Source organism: Carcharhinus amblyrhynchos, chromosome 27 (genome assembly GCF_965287045.1).
Source record: "Carcharhinus amblyrhynchos chromosome 27, sCarAmb.v2.hapA, whole genome shotgun sequence".
Lineage (NCBI taxonomy): Eukaryota > Metazoa > Chordata > Chondrichthyes > Carcharhiniformes > Carcharhinidae > Carcharhinus > Carcharhinus amblyrhynchos.
Window position 1 is genome coordinate 5,185,913 of NC_137350.1, and position 18,606 is coordinate 5,204,518.

The 18,606-nt window shown below is 49.4% G+C and overlaps 1 protein-coding gene across 1 annotated transcript in view; it reads left to right on the plus strand.

Moving 5' to 3' along the window:
• Positions 1-494: 494 nt before the first annotated feature.
• LOC145358979 (1-phosphatidylinositol 4,5-bisphosphate phosphodiesterase delta-3-like) overlaps positions 495-18,606 on the plus strand; it is an 83,634-nt gene continuing 65,522 nt past the window's right edge. The window contains exon 1 of the mRNA XM_080213337.1: positions 495-717. Coding sequence (XP_080069463.1) covers positions 630-717 — 88 coding nt within the window. The 5' untranslated portion in view covers positions 495-629. The remainder of the gene's footprint in view (positions 718-18,606) is intronic.

An 18,606-nucleotide genomic window follows, 5' to 3' on the forward strand; every position in this document is an offset into this window, starting at 1 on the left:
ATGCCTTTGAACCTGCTTTGCTACAGGGGGGAAACTAATTTATGGGGAGATCAGGCTTTATAAAAAGTTGAATTTGCAGTGTTATTAGTGGAAAGCAGCGTGAAAGGGCCACCTGTGGGAGAGGGTCTGTTCTCAACTCATTCTGAGCAGGAGAGAAACTGAACACGGATTGAAAATATTGACGTGGAACCGTGCCAATGGGCTGCCCTTTCTATCCCGGAGTGAATAGGAGCATTCAGACAAGAAGAAAGCTACTGGGGTTTTCTTTCCAATTTGTCCCGATGTGAGGGCGAGCTTTCCCTTATATAGAGGCTGCGAGTCACATGAGCTGGATCTAAAGGAAAGGCAGTGTGACAAGAAGCTGCTGCTGAGCAGGAGGCAGGCGGCACATTTGCAGGGGAGGAGACAGTGGGGAAAGGACGGCGGGGGGGGGGGCAGCTGGATGCTGAGCCGGGCGTGGGGGCTCAGAGCAGCGGCTCAAAAAGGGGGGGGGGCAGATTGCAGCTGCGGGCACCGAGAGCAGGGGGGGGCAGCCAGAGGCTGAAGGCAGAGGCTGAAGGCAGTGCAGTCCAGACAGCCAGAGGCGAGCCGCTCTCAGCAATCCCAGAGAGGCACACAGCAGGGACACAATGATCGGCATCAAGTCCAGGACTTCCCAGCTCCCAGAGTCGGAGACAGATCACAAGAAACTCGCCCTGAAAGCCTTCAAGAAAGTTGGTAAGGAGCAAAGTGGGGGGTGGTGGTGGCAGAGTGGGCATTGTTATTAGGAATGTGCCCAGTTGATGGGCACTGCCTGGGGCACTGATTGTGACTGTGCTGTCAAACTCCTGTAACTTCATTATGAACCTGTCTCCGGCGATATCTCCAGAGCGCTGAGTTTTGTCCACTAAATGTTGCTTCCTTGGTAAAGTCGGCTGGGACAGCTTGAGGATGTGTGGGCGCTATATAAATGCACGTACTTCGCAGTTTCCCAGATGATCAAATCCGAATCTCTGCCCCACTGGGGAATGGTATCGAATCCCTACAGTGTAGAAGGAGGCCATTCGGCCCATCGACATCTGCACTGACCACAATTCCACCCAGGCTCTGTTCCCACAACCCCATGCATTTACCCTAGTTAGTCCCCCTGACTCTAAGGGGCAATTTTAGCATGGCCAATCCACCTAATCCTATTCCCACAACCCCATGCATTTACCCTAGCTAGTCCCCCTGACTCTAAGGGGCAATTTAGCATGGCCAATCCACCTAACCTGCGCATCTTTGGACTCTAGGAGGAAACCAGAGCATCCAAAGGAAACCCACGCAGACACGGGGAGAATGTGCAAACTCCACACAGGCAGTGACCCAAGCTGGGAAATTGAACCTGGGTCCCTGGTGCTGTGAGGCAGCGATGCTAACCACTGTGCCATTGATCTGCCCATTTCTAGAGTAATTTGGACCTGTTTGCAACCAGCACTGAGCAACAGTAATGAGAATTCCCGGCTCGGGTCACTGTCTGTGCGGAGTTTGCACATTCTCCTCGTGTCTGCGTGGGTTTCCTCCGGGTGCTCCGGTTTCCTCCCACAGTCCAAAGATGTGCGGGTTAGGTTGATTGCCCGTGCTAAAATTGCCCCTTAGTGTCCTGGGATGTGTAGGTTAGAGGGATTAGTGGGTAAATGTGCAGGGATATGGGGATAGGGCCTTGGGTCGGATTGTGGTCAGTGCAGACTCGATGGGCCGAAGGGCCCTGTTTCTAGAAGGCTGGGGCTTATTTTTAATGTAGAGAATAAGCAGGAAAATCCTCTCTTCCCCCAACAGAAGCCCCTCAGCGTTCCAACAGAACAACCTGGTGCTCAGACTGTGGTGAAATGGTGAAGCCAGGAGAGGTTTGTCACCATTCTGATTTACTGCAGACAGGATTCAGGTCAACAAATGTTTTCCTGTCCCTGTTACGTATTCAGATACACTCTCACCTTCATCCAGGAGCCAGGGCTGTAGAAAGGACAGTGAACTAGTGGAGGGGGGGGTGGATTCAGATAGAAATATAAATCAGAATAAAAATAACACAACAATTAGAATAGGGACAAAAACAAAGCCCGCATCATCAATAAAATTATGATAAATATTTCAGCTTCAGATAAAAACGGAGGCAATAATGTCAAACTAACTGATTAAAAACACACAGAGCAAATGGTGCAGCGAGTGAAATTGTGAACCGGAATCAGGGCAAAAGGGCAGGTTAGCATCTGTCGATTTTCCAATGAACTCAGTCCAAGTTTCCACCTTCCAAAAGAACGCTGGGAAAGGTACAAATATTAAATGGGAGGAATTATTGTTAGAAACCAGTAACTATCAGGAAAGGATGAACAAACTGGAGCTTTTTTACACTGGCATTGAGAAAGGCTGCAGAGTGACTGGATTGAGGTGTCCATCATGCGGGGGGAGGGGGGACAAATCCAGAAAAGTCCAAAACCATACGACACAAATAGTCACAGATTAATCCAATCTGGAGAAACTGCATTAGCGAGGGTGCAGAGGAGATTTGCTGGAACTGGGAAATTACAGCAGTGAGGAAAGATAGGCTGGGGAGTGGGGAGGGGGGAGAGTGCGGTTCTCCAGGAGGCTGAGGGAAAATTTGAGTGAGAGTTGTTGGGGGGGATCCTGGATAGAGTGGATGGAAAGGACCTGTTTGTTTTAGCAGTGACGGGGGAGTAGGGATTTAAACTGATTGGTAGATAGCTTCGAGAGAAGATGAGGGAACTCCAGAGGGGTCGTGGGGGGTCTGGGGTCACTGCCTGAGAGGGTCACAGAGGCAGAAACCCTCAACTCATTTCAAAGGTGTCTGGATTTGTACCTGAACCCCACCCCCCCACCAAACTCCCCCACCACCACCACCCCCCTCCCCCTCCCCACCACCACCACCACCACAACCCCCCACCCCCACCCCTTCAACCTGCAGGGCTATGGACCAAAATACTTGGAAAGTGGGATTAAGCTGGGTGGCTCATTTTTCCAACCGGCACAGACACGATGGGCAGAGTGGCCTCATTCTGTAGGGTAAACTCTCTATAATTCTGTGATTCTTTACCCAGAGGGTGGTGTGAGTGTGGAATTGGCTAACAAATGGAATAGTTGAGATGAATTGTGCAGATGGATGTAAAGAGAAGTTGAGATAAGTAAGAGATGAAGGAAGGAGCAGGAGGATACACTGAGTGAGATCAGGATTGAACAGTTGGGTGAATCGCCTGTTTTGGGACTGTTAAATCAGTGTCATATACACAATATTGTCTGAGACTTAGGGGCAAATCTGAGGCACCAGTTTAAGTGAAACGGTATGTGATAGCTGGCTACACAAACATGAGCACTATTGGGAGAGAAATATATCAAGTAGTAGAGCAGAGAGGAGTATTAGAAAAAGAGAGGGAGCACCAAGACTGAGAAGAAATGGAGCTACGGAGAGGTGGACATCCAGTAAAAAATAGAGGTAGAGTAAAACTTAGAGAAAGACGCAAAGGGATCCATTAAAAACAACTACAACCGTGAGTGCTGCAGAAAGGGCAGGAATTATCAGGAATAACAGGGAAGATTTTCAGGAATATGTTAAGAGTAAGTGGGCAACAAAGAATCGTGTCAACCCCTTAAAGCCAGGTGTAGATGATTCAAAAACCTGTTGCTCAGTATTTACTTTGCATTTTTACTTTGTTAAATACTTACTCGCTTCACAGAGAATAAAGTACCAGAGATCCAAGCAAAGCAAATTAAGGAGAGGAACTTCTTAGATTCACTGCAAATAAACTGCGGTAATGGAGAAAACAGGAAGATGAAAGATTGTGAAAGGATAAGGACAGAGAAGGATAATGGGCAGTGCTCTCAAATTGACAGGATCTGACTGGGGGATAATTACTGGCATTGCAGATTTTCACTCTTTATTAATAACTTCTATAAAGGCTTTGTGAACTGTTTATTGAAAGTGGCAAGTTAGGTAGGATGAGGACAGAAAATTGCAAAATGACATTGACTTAAAAACAAATTTGCATTAATATAACTCTTTTCATGGTCTCACAATATCCAAAACGATTCTGCAGCCAATGAAATGCTTTTGAAGTTTACTCACAGTTGTAATGCCCCAGCCCCAGCCTTCTAGAAACCCTACAGTGCAGAAACAGGGCCCTTTGGCCCATCGAGTCTGAACCGACCACAATCCCACCCAGCCCCTATCCCCATATCCCTACGCATTTACCCACTCATCCCTCTAACCTACGCATCCCTGGACACTAAGGGGCAATTTTAGAATGGCCAATCAACCTAACCTGCACATCTTTGGACTGTGGGAGGAAACCAGAGCACCCAGAGGAAACCCACGCAGACACGAGGAGAATGTGCAAACTCCGCACAGACAGTGACCCGAACCGGGAATTCTCATTACTGTTGCTCAGTGCTGGTTGCAAACAGGTCCAAATTACTCTAGAAATGGGCAGCTCAATGGCACAGTGGTTAGCATCGCTGCCTCACAGCGCCAGGGACCCAGGTTCAATTTCCCAGCTTGGGTCACTGTCTGTGTGGAGTTTGCACGTTCTCCCTGTGTCTGCGTGGGTTTCCTTTGGATGTTCTGGTTTCTTCCTATAGTCCAAAGATTAGGTGGATTGGCCATGCTAAAATTGCTCCTTAGTGTCAGGGGGACTAGCACAGGTAAATGCATGTGAGTGGATAAAATCATGGCAGCCAAATTTCCATGTGGAAAAGTGGTGGATTCTCCCTAAGGCCAGAGTATTTCCTAAATGGTGAAAAGCTCAAAACTATGGAGGAGAGATCCTGATCTTTTCTTCATGGGGATCACTAAATTGATCATAGAACTCTACAGTGCTGAAAGAGGCCCTTCAGCCCATTGAGTCTGCACCGAACACAATCCCACCCAGGCCCTACCCCCATATATTATACCCACTAATCCCCACTACCCTGGACACTAAGGGGCCATTTCTTAGCATGGCCAATCAACCTAACCCGCACATCTTTGGACTGTGGGAGGAAACCGGAGCACCCGGAGGAAACCCACGCAGACACGAGGAGAATGTGCAAACTCCACACAGACGGTGACCCAAGCCAAGAATCGAACCCAGCACCCTGGGGCTGTGAAGCAGCAGTGCTAACCCACTGTGCTACCGTGCCGCCCAAGTGGGCAGCCACAAAAAGTAATTTCCATATGATGGAATGCTTTATCTCAAAGTGGTTGGAATACAAAGGGATGGAAACGTTTCTGCAGTTCGTAAAGTTCTGGTCAGATTCTGTTTGGAACATTGCGTTCTGTTCTGGTTGGCACCCCCTCAGCGAGACAAGGTTGACCTTGGAGGGGGGGCCTCACACAATGACATCGGGGCTAAAGTGGTTACATTATGAGGATGGGTTCCAGGGAATCGGTTGGAGTACCCTTGCATGCAGATCTAATTAAAGGGTTTTGAGATGATTAAAGGATTTGATAAAGTAATTAGAAACTAGTTTCTCTGAGTTCAGGGCAAGAAAGAATATTCCTACAATTAGCATGAGGACTGTTCAGGAGTAATATCAGGAAGCAGTTTTTCACAGGAATGGTGGTGGGAATTTCCTCCCTTGCAAAGGCTGCAGTCAGATAAAGATGCTTACAGCTGGAATGAATAGCTTTTGGTTGGGCAAGTGCAGTAGGTGTGTTTCATATAAAGCAATAAGCACCTATATAGTTTGCAGAAATGGCTAGAGGAGCTGAATGTGTTCCTATGGGAGATTATTTAAAATGCTAAAAGATAGCAGTGTTGAAGAGCAGAAGGATCTTGGGGTCCGGGTCCATAGGACTCTTAAATCGGCCTCGCAGGTGGAGGATGTGGTCAAGAAGACGTATGGTGTACTGGCCTTCATTAATCGAGGGATTGAGTTTAGGAGTCGGGAGGTAATGCTGCAGCTTTATAAGACCCTTGTCAGACCCCACTTGGAGTACTGTGCGCAGTTCTGGTCGCCTCACTACAGGAAGGATGTGGAAGCTATTGAGAGGGTGCAGAGGAGATGTACAAGGATGTTGCCTGGATTGGGAGGCATACCTTATGAGGATAGGTTGAGGGAGCTCGGTCTCTTCTTCCCTGGAGAGACGAAGGTTGAGAGGCGACCTGATAGAGGTTTATAAAATGTTGAGAGGAATAGATAGGGTGGATTCTCAGAGGCTATTTCCCAGGGCTGAAATGGTCGCTACGAGAGGACACAGGTTTAAGGTGCTGGGGAGCAGGTACAGAGGAGATGTCAGGGGTAAGTTTTTCACTGAGAGGGTGGAGAGTGAGTGGAATCGGCAGTCGTCAGTGGTGGTAGATGTGAACTCGCTGGAGTCTTTTAAGAGACTTCTGGATGAGTACATGGGATTTAATGGCATTGGAAGTTACAGATAGTTCTATGGTTTGGTAGGTATAGATGTGATCGGTGCAACTTGTGGGCCAAAGGGCCTGCTTGTGCTGTAGTGTTCTATGTTCTATATTGTTCCCTTCTCAGGGTTTCATAGAGTTAAAATAGCCCCCAGACTGTGTGACTGGAGTTAGAAATGAAACACAGAGCTTACCCTGAGGAATTAACAAGTTGCTCCTTCCTGGATGAGTTTGGATAGAGGGCAGTGTACAGACTTCATTAGAAACACAAAAGGTATTTGTTAATAAGAAAAGCTGTACACACTCGGCTGCCCTAGTACCCCACATTCTATCAGCCTAAGAGAAGCCACCATTCCCCCCACTACCCCCCACTTTTCCAGGATGATGAGCCCCTCTCGCTCCCAGTTGGTCTCCCAGAGACAGAGAACCCTTATTCTGCTGCGTTGCCCTAGGGACAGCCACCACATCCCTCCCCCTTTAACTCTTTTCCACTATCCTCAATAACTCTATCCTAAATTCTAACTGAAGTGGATAATTCTATATCAACTCGGAGAGGGGGGGTTTCTCTGTTTCTTGTTGAATGGTGTAATTCTGCTGTCTGTAACAGTTCCACTGGATCGACATTAACAGGAATTGCAATAACGGGTACCTCTTTTGCAACAAGCAGTTCATCAAAATTTGTTCCCCCAGAGGCATCAGTTATGTCCATAACAAGTCGATCAGGTAGAACATAGAACATTACAGCGCAGAACAGGCCCTTCGGCCCACGATGTTGCGCCGACCAATTAAAAAAGCAATGACCCTCTAACCTAAACCAATCCCTTTCCATCCATAAACCTATCCACGGATCTCTTAAATGCCCCCAAACTAGGCGCATCTACAACTGCAGCAGGCAGGGCATTCCATTCCCTCACCACCCTCTGGGTAAAGAACGTACCTCTGACATCCATCCTATATCTACCACCCCTTAATTTAAAGTTATGCCCCCTCGTGCTAGCTTTCTCCATCCGAGAAAAAAGGCTATCACTGTCCACCCTATCTAAACCTCTAATCATCTTATATGTTTCAATGAGGTCCCCTCTTAGCCGCCTTCTTTCTAACGAAAACAACCCCAAATCCCTCAGTCTTTCCTTGTAGGACCTCCCCTCCATACCAGGCAACATCCTGGTAAACCTCCTCTGCACCCTCTCCAATGCCTCCACATCCTTCCTATAATGTGGGGACCAGAACTGCACACAATACTCCAAGTGCGGACGCACCAGAGTTTTGTACAGTTGCAACATGACGTTGCGGCTCCTAAATTCAATCCCCCTACCAATAAACGCCAAGACACCGTATGCCTTCCTAACTACCTTATCTACTTGATTCCCAACTTTCAGGGATCTATGTACACATACACCTACATCCCTCTGTTCATCAACACTATTCAGAGTCCTACCGTTAGCCCTATACTCTACACATCTGTTATTCCTGCCAAAGTGAATTACCTCACACTTTTCCGCATTAAACTCCATCTGCCGCCTCTCGGCCCAGCTCTGCAACTTGTCCAAGTCTCTCTGTAAACTATGACACCCCTCTTCACTATCTACCACTCCTCCGACTTTGGTGTCATCAGCAAATTTACTGACCCACCCAACTATACCCTCATCCAGATCATTTATAAAAATTACAAACAGCAGTGGCCCCAAAACAGATCCCTGAGGTACTTTGGTGTTTCAGGGTTTGAAAACATTTCTTGACGGCAACACTGATTGCTGGAACATCTCTCTACACCTCCAGTGACGCATGTGTTTATGAATGATCTGTTCCTACATGCCTACGGGGTATGGCAGGAGTTTGGAATTCCAGAGATCCAAGATATAGATAGGTTGGAGGCTTTGGTGGAGAGATGGCAGATGGAGTTTAATACGGACAAATGTAAGATAAATGTCTAATAAAGATAGGATACAGTAAGTGGCAGAACCCATAAGAGTATTGATAGGCAGAGGGATCTGGGTGTACAGGTACACAGGTCACTGAAAGTGGCAACACAGGTGCAGAAGGTAGTCAAGAAGGCATACGGCATGCTTGACTTCATCGGATGGGGCATTGAAAATTGGCAGTTCATGTTGCAGCTTTATGGAATTTTAGTTAGGCCACACTTGGAATATAGTGTTCAATTCTGGTTGCCACACTACCAGAAGGATGTGGAGGCTTTGGAGAGGGTACAGAAAAGATTTACCAGGATGTTGCCTGGTATGGAGAGCATTAGCTATGAGGAGAGGTTGGAGAAACTTGGTTTGTTCTCACAGGAATGACAGAGGTTGAGGGGCGATCTGATCGAAGTCTACAGGATTATGAGGGGCATGGACAGATAGACAGAAGCTTTTTCCCAGAGTGGAAAAGGTAATGGGGGGCATAGGTTTAAGGTGCGAGGGGCAAGCTTTTTACACAGAAGGTGGTGAGTGCCTGGAACTCATTGCCAGGGGAGGTAGTGGAAGCAGATACAATAGTGAGTTTTAAGGGGCTTCTGGACATATATGTGAATAGGATGGGAATAGAGGGATATGATCCCCGGAAGGGTTGGAGGGTTTTAGTTCAGTTGGACAGCATGGTTAGTGCAGGCTTGGAGGGCTGAAGGGCCTGTTCCTATGCTGTAATTTTCTTTGTTCTTTGTTCACAATCAAAGTTTCTTAATATGTTTATTATTGCAGTGTGATAGCTCATTGAGATTTTGAGGGTTGCGTATTTAAACGTAACACTTCTAGTGGCAGGCTTTAACTATGTTGAGTTCTAAATATAGCCTTCACAATTCTTTAACAGTCTCAGTCTGTTACAAGCGAAGGAGTGGTTATAGTACTCAGTCTCTGGTGCTTGGCTTGTGTGATAAGATTTCTTCTCTTTCCAGCATTTCAAGTCAACATCTTTTCCATCGACCGTTTCATGAAACTGGCTCTTGCCGCTTTTCCAATCACACGGCCATTCCAGCAATCTTGTTCTGGCACATAATGTCAGTTTCTTTCTCTGTCTGCAGATTCTGCTGTCAATATCACTGTTTTTTACCTCTTCAGTTCATTTCTCGACGTCAAGCTTCCTTTTTCTCAAGCTCTTATCCTCCTGCTTCAGCTCTTCACTGACCTTGTTCTTATTTTCTGGTTGCTTTCCATGGAGTTCAGCTTATTTGAAATTAAGTTTTTCTTCTTAGCTTCAGTTTGTCAATTTTTTCAAGCTTGCTGTCAGTCATTTCATCTTGTTTTAATATCTTCTCTAGAGCTTTAATTCTCGTCGTTGATTCCTCTTTATCATAGAATCATAAAACCCTACAGTACAGAAGGAGGCCATTTGGCCCATCGAGTCTGCATTGACAACAATCCCACACAGGCCCTAACCCCGTAACCCCGCATATTTACCCCGCTAATCCCTCTAACCTATGCATCCTGGGTCGCTAAGGGGCAATGTATTATGGCCAATGCACCTAACATCTTTGGAGTGTGGGAGGAAACCCATGCAGACACGGGGAGAACATGCAAACACCAAAGAGGCAGTCACCCAAGCCGGGAATCGAACCTGGGGCCCTGGAGCTGTTGAGGCAGCAGCGCTAACCACTGCGCCGCCCCTCTTTATGTTCAGTAGCTCCTCGTTTCTTCTGAAGTCTTTAATTTCTGTTTTTCCTCCAAGGTGAATCCATTGTGTTCTGACTGGATATACACATTTCACTTTCTACTTGTCTTAACTTCAGACAAACATTTTAGCTCCACTGTTAGTCAGGACTGTTTCTGACTGAGTGTTGAGTGGCTTCTGTTCTGTAATTCTCTCATTGCCCTTCCCGTGGGCTTTTTCAGTGCCCTCTTTCCGAGGTCTTCTTGCTGCCTCCTCAGGTCTTTTTGCGCTCTCCTTGAGGTCTCCTGCTGCTTCTCTCTTCCTTGAGGTCTTTGTGACTTCTGGACCTTTTATAAGAGCCGCTCTCCATCTGGGGTCTTCTCCAATTTTCCTGTTTGTACTGCTGCTTTAAACGCATTACCACTCAAAGCCTGTCATTTATTCTCACTGATCTGTCAGCAGCTCTCACTGGGTTACTGCAGCACTTTCATTAAAGTTTAGGTGTGAACCCAGGCTGCTCTTAATTTGAACATTTGAGACTTCACCGTTGGAAAGCCTTGCTTGTGAATCTCTGCTGCTTTCTTTTCATTTGGTCACACACAGTTTCTTTTCTCCCCGTTGATCCTGTTTTCAAGGTGCTGTTATTTTGATGGTTTCATTAAGAGATGCAGCTTGGTCTGTTCAGGACCTTCATTTTTATAACTTTTAAAAATAGGTTGAGGACTTCTCCCCAGGACTTCAGGATCTCTCTCTGTCTGGAGTCCTTCTGTGCAGTGATTGCTGCCAGGGAGGCTGTGCTCCGGTACCGGGAGTTTCTCCGTCTCAGCCCCCTCACGTTCTCTGGCTTTGGAAAACCTCCCTGGAGCATTCCTGCTTCTCCACTTTAAAACATTGCTCAATAAAGCTTTGCAGCAACACTTTGTTTTTTCTCAGCTTGAGTTCTATGCCCTTGCTCCTGAGGGTTATTTTCCTTATTCTCTAAACTCTTCACTGTGCCAGCAAATACAGATTTCCCCTAGCTCTGACAGGGCGTTCCACCCGCCCCCCCACACAGCAGGGCATACACCACCCCCCCCCCCCCCACTCTACAGCAGGGCATACACCACCCCCCCCCCCCCACTCTACAGCAGGGCGTTTCCCCCCCCCCACTCTACAGCAGGGCGTTTCCCCCCCCCCACTCTACAGCAGGGCGTTTCCCCCCCCCCCCCCCCCCACTCTACAGCAGGGCGTTTCCCCCCCCCCCCCCACTCTACAGCAGGGCGTTTCCCCCCCCCCCCCCCACTCTACAGCAGGGCGTTTCCCCCCCCCCCCCACTCTACAGCAGGGCGTTTCCCCCCCCCCCCCCCACTCTACAGCAGGGCGTTTCCCCCCCCCCCCACTCTACAGCAGGGCGTTTCCGCCCCCCCCCCCCACTCTACAGCAGGGCGTCTCCCCCCCCCCCCACTCTACAGCAGGGCGTCTCCCCCCCCCCCACTCTACAGCAGGGCGTCTCCCCCCCCCCCCACTCTACAGCAGGGCGTTTCCCCCCCCCCACTCTACAGCAGGGCATTTCCCCCCCCCCCACTCTACAGCAGGGCGTTTCCCCCCCCCCACTCTACAGCAGGGCGTTTCTCCCCCCCCACTCTACAGCAGGGTGTTCCCCCCCCCCCCACTCTACAGCAGGGTGTTCCCCCCCCCCCCACTCTACAGCAGGGCGTTTCCCCCCCCCCCCACTCTACAGCAGGGCGTCTCCCCCCCCCCCCCCCACTCTACAGCAGGGCGTTTCCCCCCCCCCCCCCCACTCTACAGCAGGGCGTTTCCCCCCCCCCCACTCTACAGCAGGGCGTCTCCCCCCCCCCCCACTCTACAGCAGGGCGTTTCTCCCCCCCCACTCTACAGCAGGGCGTTTCTCCCCCCCCACTCTACAGCAGGGCGTTTCCCCCCCCCCCACTCTACAGCAGGGCGTCTCCCCCCCCCCCCACTCTACAGCAGGGCGTTTCTCCCCCCCCACTCTACAGCAGGGTGTTCCCCCCCCCCCCACTCTACAGCAGGGCGTCTCCCCCCCCCCCACTCTACAGCAGGGCGTTTCCCCCCCCCCACTCTACAGCAGGGCGTTCCCCCCCCCCCCCACTCTACAGCAGGGCGTTTCTCCCCCCCCCACTCTACAGCAGGGTGTTCCCCCCCCCCCCACTCTACAGCAGGGCGTTTCCCCCCCCCCCCACTCTACAGCAGGGCGTTCCCCCCCCCCCACTCTACAGCAGGGCGTTTCCCCCCCCCCCCACTCTACAGCAGGGCGTTTCCCCCCCCCCCACTCTACAGCAGGGCGTCTCCCCCCCCCCCCACTCTACAGCAGGGCGTTTCTCCCCCCCCACTCTACAGCAGGGCGTTTCTCCCCCCCCACTCTACAGCAGGGCGTTTCCCCCCCCCCCACTCTACAGCAGGGCGTCTCCCCCCCCCCCACTCTACAGCAGGGCGTTTCTCCCCCCCACTCTACAGCAGGGCGTTTCTCCCCCCCCACTCTACAGCAGGGCGTTTCCCCCCCCCCCCCACTCTACAGCAGGGCGTTTTCCCCCCCCCCTCCACTCTACAGCAGGGCGTTTTCCCCCCCCCCCCACTCTACAGCAGGGCGTTTTCCCCCCCCCCCCCCACTCTACAGCAGGGCGTTCCCCCCCCCCACTCTACAGCAGGGCGTTCCCCACCTCCCCCCACTCTACAGCAGGGCGTTTCTCCCCCCCCACTCTACAGCAGGGCGTTTCCCCCCCCCCACTCTACAGCAGGGCGTTTCCCCCCCCCCCACTCTACAGCAGGGCGTTTCCCCCCCCCCCCACTCTACAGCAGGGCGTTTCCCCCCCCCCACTCTACAGCAGGGCATTTCCCCCCCCCACTCTACAGCAGGGCGTTTCCCCCCCCCCACTCTACAGCAGGGCGTTTCCCCCCCCCCCCCCACTCTACAGCAGGGCGTTTCCCCCCCCCCACTCTACAGCAGGGTGTTCCCCCCCCCCCACTCTACAGCAGGGCGTTTCCCCCCCCCCACTCTACAGCAGGGCATTTCCCCCCCCCCACTCTACAGCAGGGCGTTTCCCCCCCCCCCCACTCTACAGCAGGGCGTTCCCCCCCCCCCCCCACTCTACAGCAGGGCGTTCCCCCCCCCCCACTCTACAGCAGGGCGTTTCCCCCCCCCCACTCTACAGCAGGGCGTTCCCCCCCCCCCACTCTACAGCAGGGCGTTTCCCCCCCCCCCACTCTACAGCAGGGCGTTCCCCACCTCCCCCCACTCTACAGCAGGGCGTTTCCCCCCCCCACTCTACAGCAGGGCGTTCCCCACCTCCCCACTCTACAGCAGGGCGTTCCCCACCTCCCCAACAGCAGGGTATACTCCCCTGCTACTGGGCATATTCCCCTACAACAGGGCCTTCTCTGTCACAGCAGGGATACCCTCCTACAACATGTAGTACCCCTCTACACCAGAGCAAACCTTGTGTTCAACCAGGAAACAATACCATTAGTTGTGCAGGTAGAATGATCTGACTGTCCAGTGCTGGGAACCGGGTGTCCAGTGTCTGCAATGGTCTGTAGATTATATTTGTGTATTTGGATTTATTATTTATACTGGGTCTGTGGCTTACCGTGCCTGCATTGGCTTGCAAGCTGTACTGGATCATAAGGTTGTATTTGGGTCAAAGGGCTTGAAACAGTGTTGGACGTATTGTCCTCAGACAGTTTGAAGTGTGCGTGCTGTATTGGACCGCAGATTATGTACGAGTTTTATTGTAGGAATGTCACAACAAAGATGTACTTGATTGAAATTGTTTCCAGTGGATCTTGCTGCCTCACTGTGGTCACGGATACAGTCTGAGTGTTTACACAGCACATCGTGAACTGACCTTGTTCTTAACGTCGTTGTAACTGAGGACCCAGACCAGCTTAGGACAGCTTACAAAATAAAGTGACCAGTCCTCTCTTTTTTTAAAATGTTTTATAAATTTGGGAGTAGCTCCTCCTGGAATTGAAACGCTGAATTAGATTAAATGGAACCACTGAGTCACTGCTGAACTGACTGATCTAACAGATAAGTTTCAAAGTGCTTTAGTTGGCTTCAGTATCTGGAGTGAGAGGGGTATGAGAGAGGCTTACACTGGACAATGCGTCCAGGATGAAGATCGGAGGGATATGAATCATTTGTGGCTGGACTGTGATTTTTCACAAGACTGAAAATGCCACTGAAACTCACAGTGACAATCAGCCATGGGAATGCAGTGCCCTCAAGTTCTTGATGCTTTCTTGAGTGGGAGCAGTTTCTCACTACTTATCATGGCCATATCCCTCAGTATCTTGAATATCTCTATCAAGTTTCCTTTCAGCCTTGTAGGAAGACAGACCCAACCTCTCCAATCTATCCTCATATCTATGGTTCCATATCCCTGGAATATGTCCTCTACTCTCAACCAATGCCTTCACATCCTTCCTGAAGTGTGGTGCCCAGGATTGGACACAGTATTCTAGATAAAGCCTAATGAGTGTCTTACACAAAATCAACATGACCTCCTTAATCTTGAATGTTACATGTCTGCCCAATCCACCAACACGTTCATATCCTTTTGAAGTTCAAGACCATCCTCGTCACAGTTGACAAAGTTTCCAATCTTTGTATTTCCTGCAAATCATGTCCTGAACACCACAGTCTAGGTCGTTAAGAAAAGAGCAAGTGTCCCAACACCGACCCCTGGGGAACTCCACTACACACAGCAACCTCCAACCCAAAAGCAACCATTCATCACCACTCTGTTTCCTGTCACTCAGTCAGTTTCTTATCTAAATACCTACTTTCTTTTAAGCTAGAATTTTGCTCACTGTTTCAAATATCTTTTGAAACTCTGTGTACACCATATCAACAGCATTGTCCTTATCGACCCTTTCTGTTATCTCCTCAAAAAATTCCAGCAAGTTTGTTAAACATGATTTTCCCTGAATGAGTCCATGCTGATTTCCCTTGATAATGCTGCACTTGTCTAAGTGACTTGATTTTGTCCCAAGCTTGTATTTTCAGAAGTTTCTCTACCACTGAAGTCAACTGAGAGGCCTGTAGTTATGACCTGTAGGGCAAACCCTGAAAGCTTGTGAGTTTACTATCAAATAAATTGGTTGGACTTAAACCTGGTGTTGTTAGACTTCTTACTAGGTTTGTAGTTGCCAGCTTTACGCTTGCACCCCTTTTTGAACAAGGGCGTAACGCTCACAATTCTGCAGTTCCCTGGCACCATTCCTGTGCCTAAGGACAACTGGAAAAGCTGCAGCATGCTACGGTGCAGAGGGATCTGGGGGTCCTTGTGCACGAATCGCAAAAACCCAGTCTGCAGGTGCAGCAGGTGATCAAGAAGGCAAATTGGATGCTGGCCTTTATAGCGAGGGGGATAGAATATAAAAGCAGGGAGGTCTTGCTGCAACTGTACAGGGTACTGGTGAGGCCGCAGCTGGAGTACTGTGTGCAGTTTTGGTCGCCGCACTTGCGCAAGGATATTTTGGCCTTGGAGGGAGTGCAGAGGAGGTTCACTAGGCTGATACCGGAGATGAGGGGGTTGGACTATGAAGAGAGATTGAAAAGACTGGGTCTGTACTCGTTGGAGTTTAGAAGGCTGAGGGAGGATCTTATAGAGACATATAAGATAATGAAGAGGATGGATAGAGTAGAGGTAGAGAGATTCTTCCCACTTAGAAAGGACAGCAGGACTAGAGGGCACAGCCTCAAGATAAGGGGGGGAGCAGTTTAGATCAGAGTTGAGGAGGAACTCCTTCACTCAAAGGGTGGTGAATCTCTGGAATTCTCTGCCCGTTGAAGTGGTGGAGGCTGCCTCGCTAAATATTTTTAAGTCACAGGTAGATAGGTTTCTGATAGACAAGGGAATTAAGGGTTATGGGGAGAAAGCGGGAAAGTGGAACTGATCCACTTCAGATCAGCCATGATCTTATTGAATGGCGGGACAGGCTCGAAGGGCTAGATGGCCTACTCCTGCTCAAGTTACAAAGATGGAGTGAGTTTAAGGGACAGGTCGGAGATGATGTAACTGAAAGGTGGAGCAGGTGCGTGGGGCTGAATGTCCTCATTCTTTGTTGCTAGAGAAGATCTGACAAAACTTACCAGTGCCTTATAAGAGAAATAAAGAGAGAATAAGAAATAGTGCTGGAAATGTTTTGGTTCTTTCCAATCAGAATGAGCTGTGCTATATGGGAGATGAACTATCTCCCTGATTTTTGTCTCGTGTCAAGACTTGCCTTGTAATTGCAAATGTTCAATCTAGCCTGTGTTAGTTTCTTTAAAACATAGAGCTTAGTTCAATCTCTGCTGCCAATTAGGTTACATCAGTAGGTCGTTGTTGGTACAAGTATGTATTGGCAATGTTCACTGAGAAGAAAACTGTCTCTCCGAGTGAGAGAAACTTTAGGCACCGGAGGCAACAGAAGAGGAGGCAATGTCCCAACTGCGGATTGGGAAATCGAAAATCCGAATTCTTGGATTTCTGATTCAGGATTATATCCCACACTGGAACATTCTGTCAGACATTGGAACTCTGGATGAATTTCTTGTGTGTCAGTGGACATGGTGGTGTTCCTGGTAGCAGTTAACTTGGAGCTTGTGTCCTCTGTGCATTCATCCTCCAAATAAGATGCATCCTTTTTATTTTCTTTGTAATAATTCTGCCAGTTTCCTGTCACTAACACCCTTTATTGTGAACCAAAGGAAAAGCACGTTCTCAAGTCAGGTAACTTCAGGACCTATAACTCCAGCCCGGGTACAGTTACAGGCTGAAAGACTCTGGCTCGCTGCTTCCCATTGGAGATCTCCACATGCTCAATAAGACAGCTGGTACTCCACAAAACTCTCGGCGGGATTTACTAATGATCCCCAAGGTCATCATTACACTCTTGTTTTATTTCACACTTTTCCCTTTCTTTATCTGGTCTCGTGCTCGAGCACTGGCTGGTTCCATTGGCTGAGTCCAGGTGTAGGGGCTGGTTTGATTGGCTGATTCCAGGTGTAGGGGCTGGTTTGATTGGCTGATTCCAGGTGTAGAGGCTGGAATCATTGGCTGATTCCAGGTGTAGAGGCTGGTTTGATTGGCTGATTCCAGGTGTAGAGGCTGGAATCATTGGCTGATTCCAGATGTAGAGGCTGGAATCATTGGCTGATTCCAGGTGTAGAGGCTGGAATCATTGGCTGATTCCAAGTGTAGAGGCTGGAATCATTGGCTGATTCCAGGTGTAGAGGCTGGAATCATTGGCTGATTCCAGGTGTAGAGGCTGGAATCATTGGCTGATTCCAGGTGTAGAGGCTGGAATCATTGGCTGATTCCAGATGTAGAGGCTGATTACATTGGCTGATTCCAGATGTAGAGGCTGATTTCATTGGCTGATTCCAGATGTAGAGACTGATTTCATAGGCTGATTCCTGATGTAGAGGCTGATTACATTGGCTGATTCCAGATGTGGAGGCTGATTTCATTGGCTGATTCCAGGTTTAGAGGCTGGTTTCATTGGTCTTCTCCGATTTCAACATTTCTTCAGCTAACTGATTTATAAACGGCACCCTCACCTCCACTTGCTAAATTATCAGACCTGCCTATTCGACATCCAACATTGGAAATATCCTCCGAATAAACTTGGGCACATTGTTTTCAGTCCCCACTCCAAACTTTGCTCCCTAACCATTGCCTTCACCTCTCTGAACGGTAACACTCCGAGACCCTGTAACCTCGGTGTTATAATGAACCCTGAGGTGAGCTTCTGACCACATACTGGTGCCACCACTGAGAGCTTGTATTTCCACCTCAGTAACATCACCCAAATTTCCTCCCTGCTTCAGCTCAGCTTCACTACCTTTCGACTCAAGTACTCCGACTCACTCTCCTGCTTGGTTTCCCACGTTCGATGCTGTGTAAACTGGCCTCATTCCACACTCTGCTGCCCCCTTGTTTTAACTCGCACCGAGTCCCATTCGCGTGTTTGGCTCCAGGTCAATGAAGTAATTAAAAAACCCTCCCCCTTCTTTTGCAATCCCTCCATGGTCTCGCCCAGCCCAATCATTTTGATCTCCTCCCACAGCCCTCTGCGATATCTGCTCTAATGCTGGCCTCTGCAACCTCCCTGACCATTCCACCATTGGTCGTTGTGCCTTCAGTTGCCCTCATCCTCATCCCTCCGACACTCTTTCTTGCTTTCCTCCTCTCAGACGCTCCTTTAAAACCTTGGGTAAGTATTTGTTATAAGAACATAAGAAATAGGAGCAGGAGTAGGCCATCTAGCCCTTCGAGCCTGCCCCGCCATTCAATAAGATCATGGCTGATCTGTTGTGGCTCAGTTCCACTTTCCCGCCCTCTCCCCATAACCCTTAATCCCCTCTCTTATCAAAAACCCATCAACCCGCTTCTTAAAAATATTTAGCTTAAAAATATTTATCTGACCCAGTATCTCTGAATGTGTGCCCGGTTTACGATGCTCCTATAGTTAGTAAGTTTTATGACATTGAAGGTGTTATTTAAATGTGAGTTAGGTGCATTGGCCATGCTAAATTGCCCCTTAGTGTCCCGAGATGCCCAGGTTAGTGTGAGGATGGGGCCTAGGTGGGATTGCTGTCGGTACAGACTCAGAGGACTGAATGGCCTCCTTCTGCACTGTAGGGATTCTAGGAGGTTGTTAG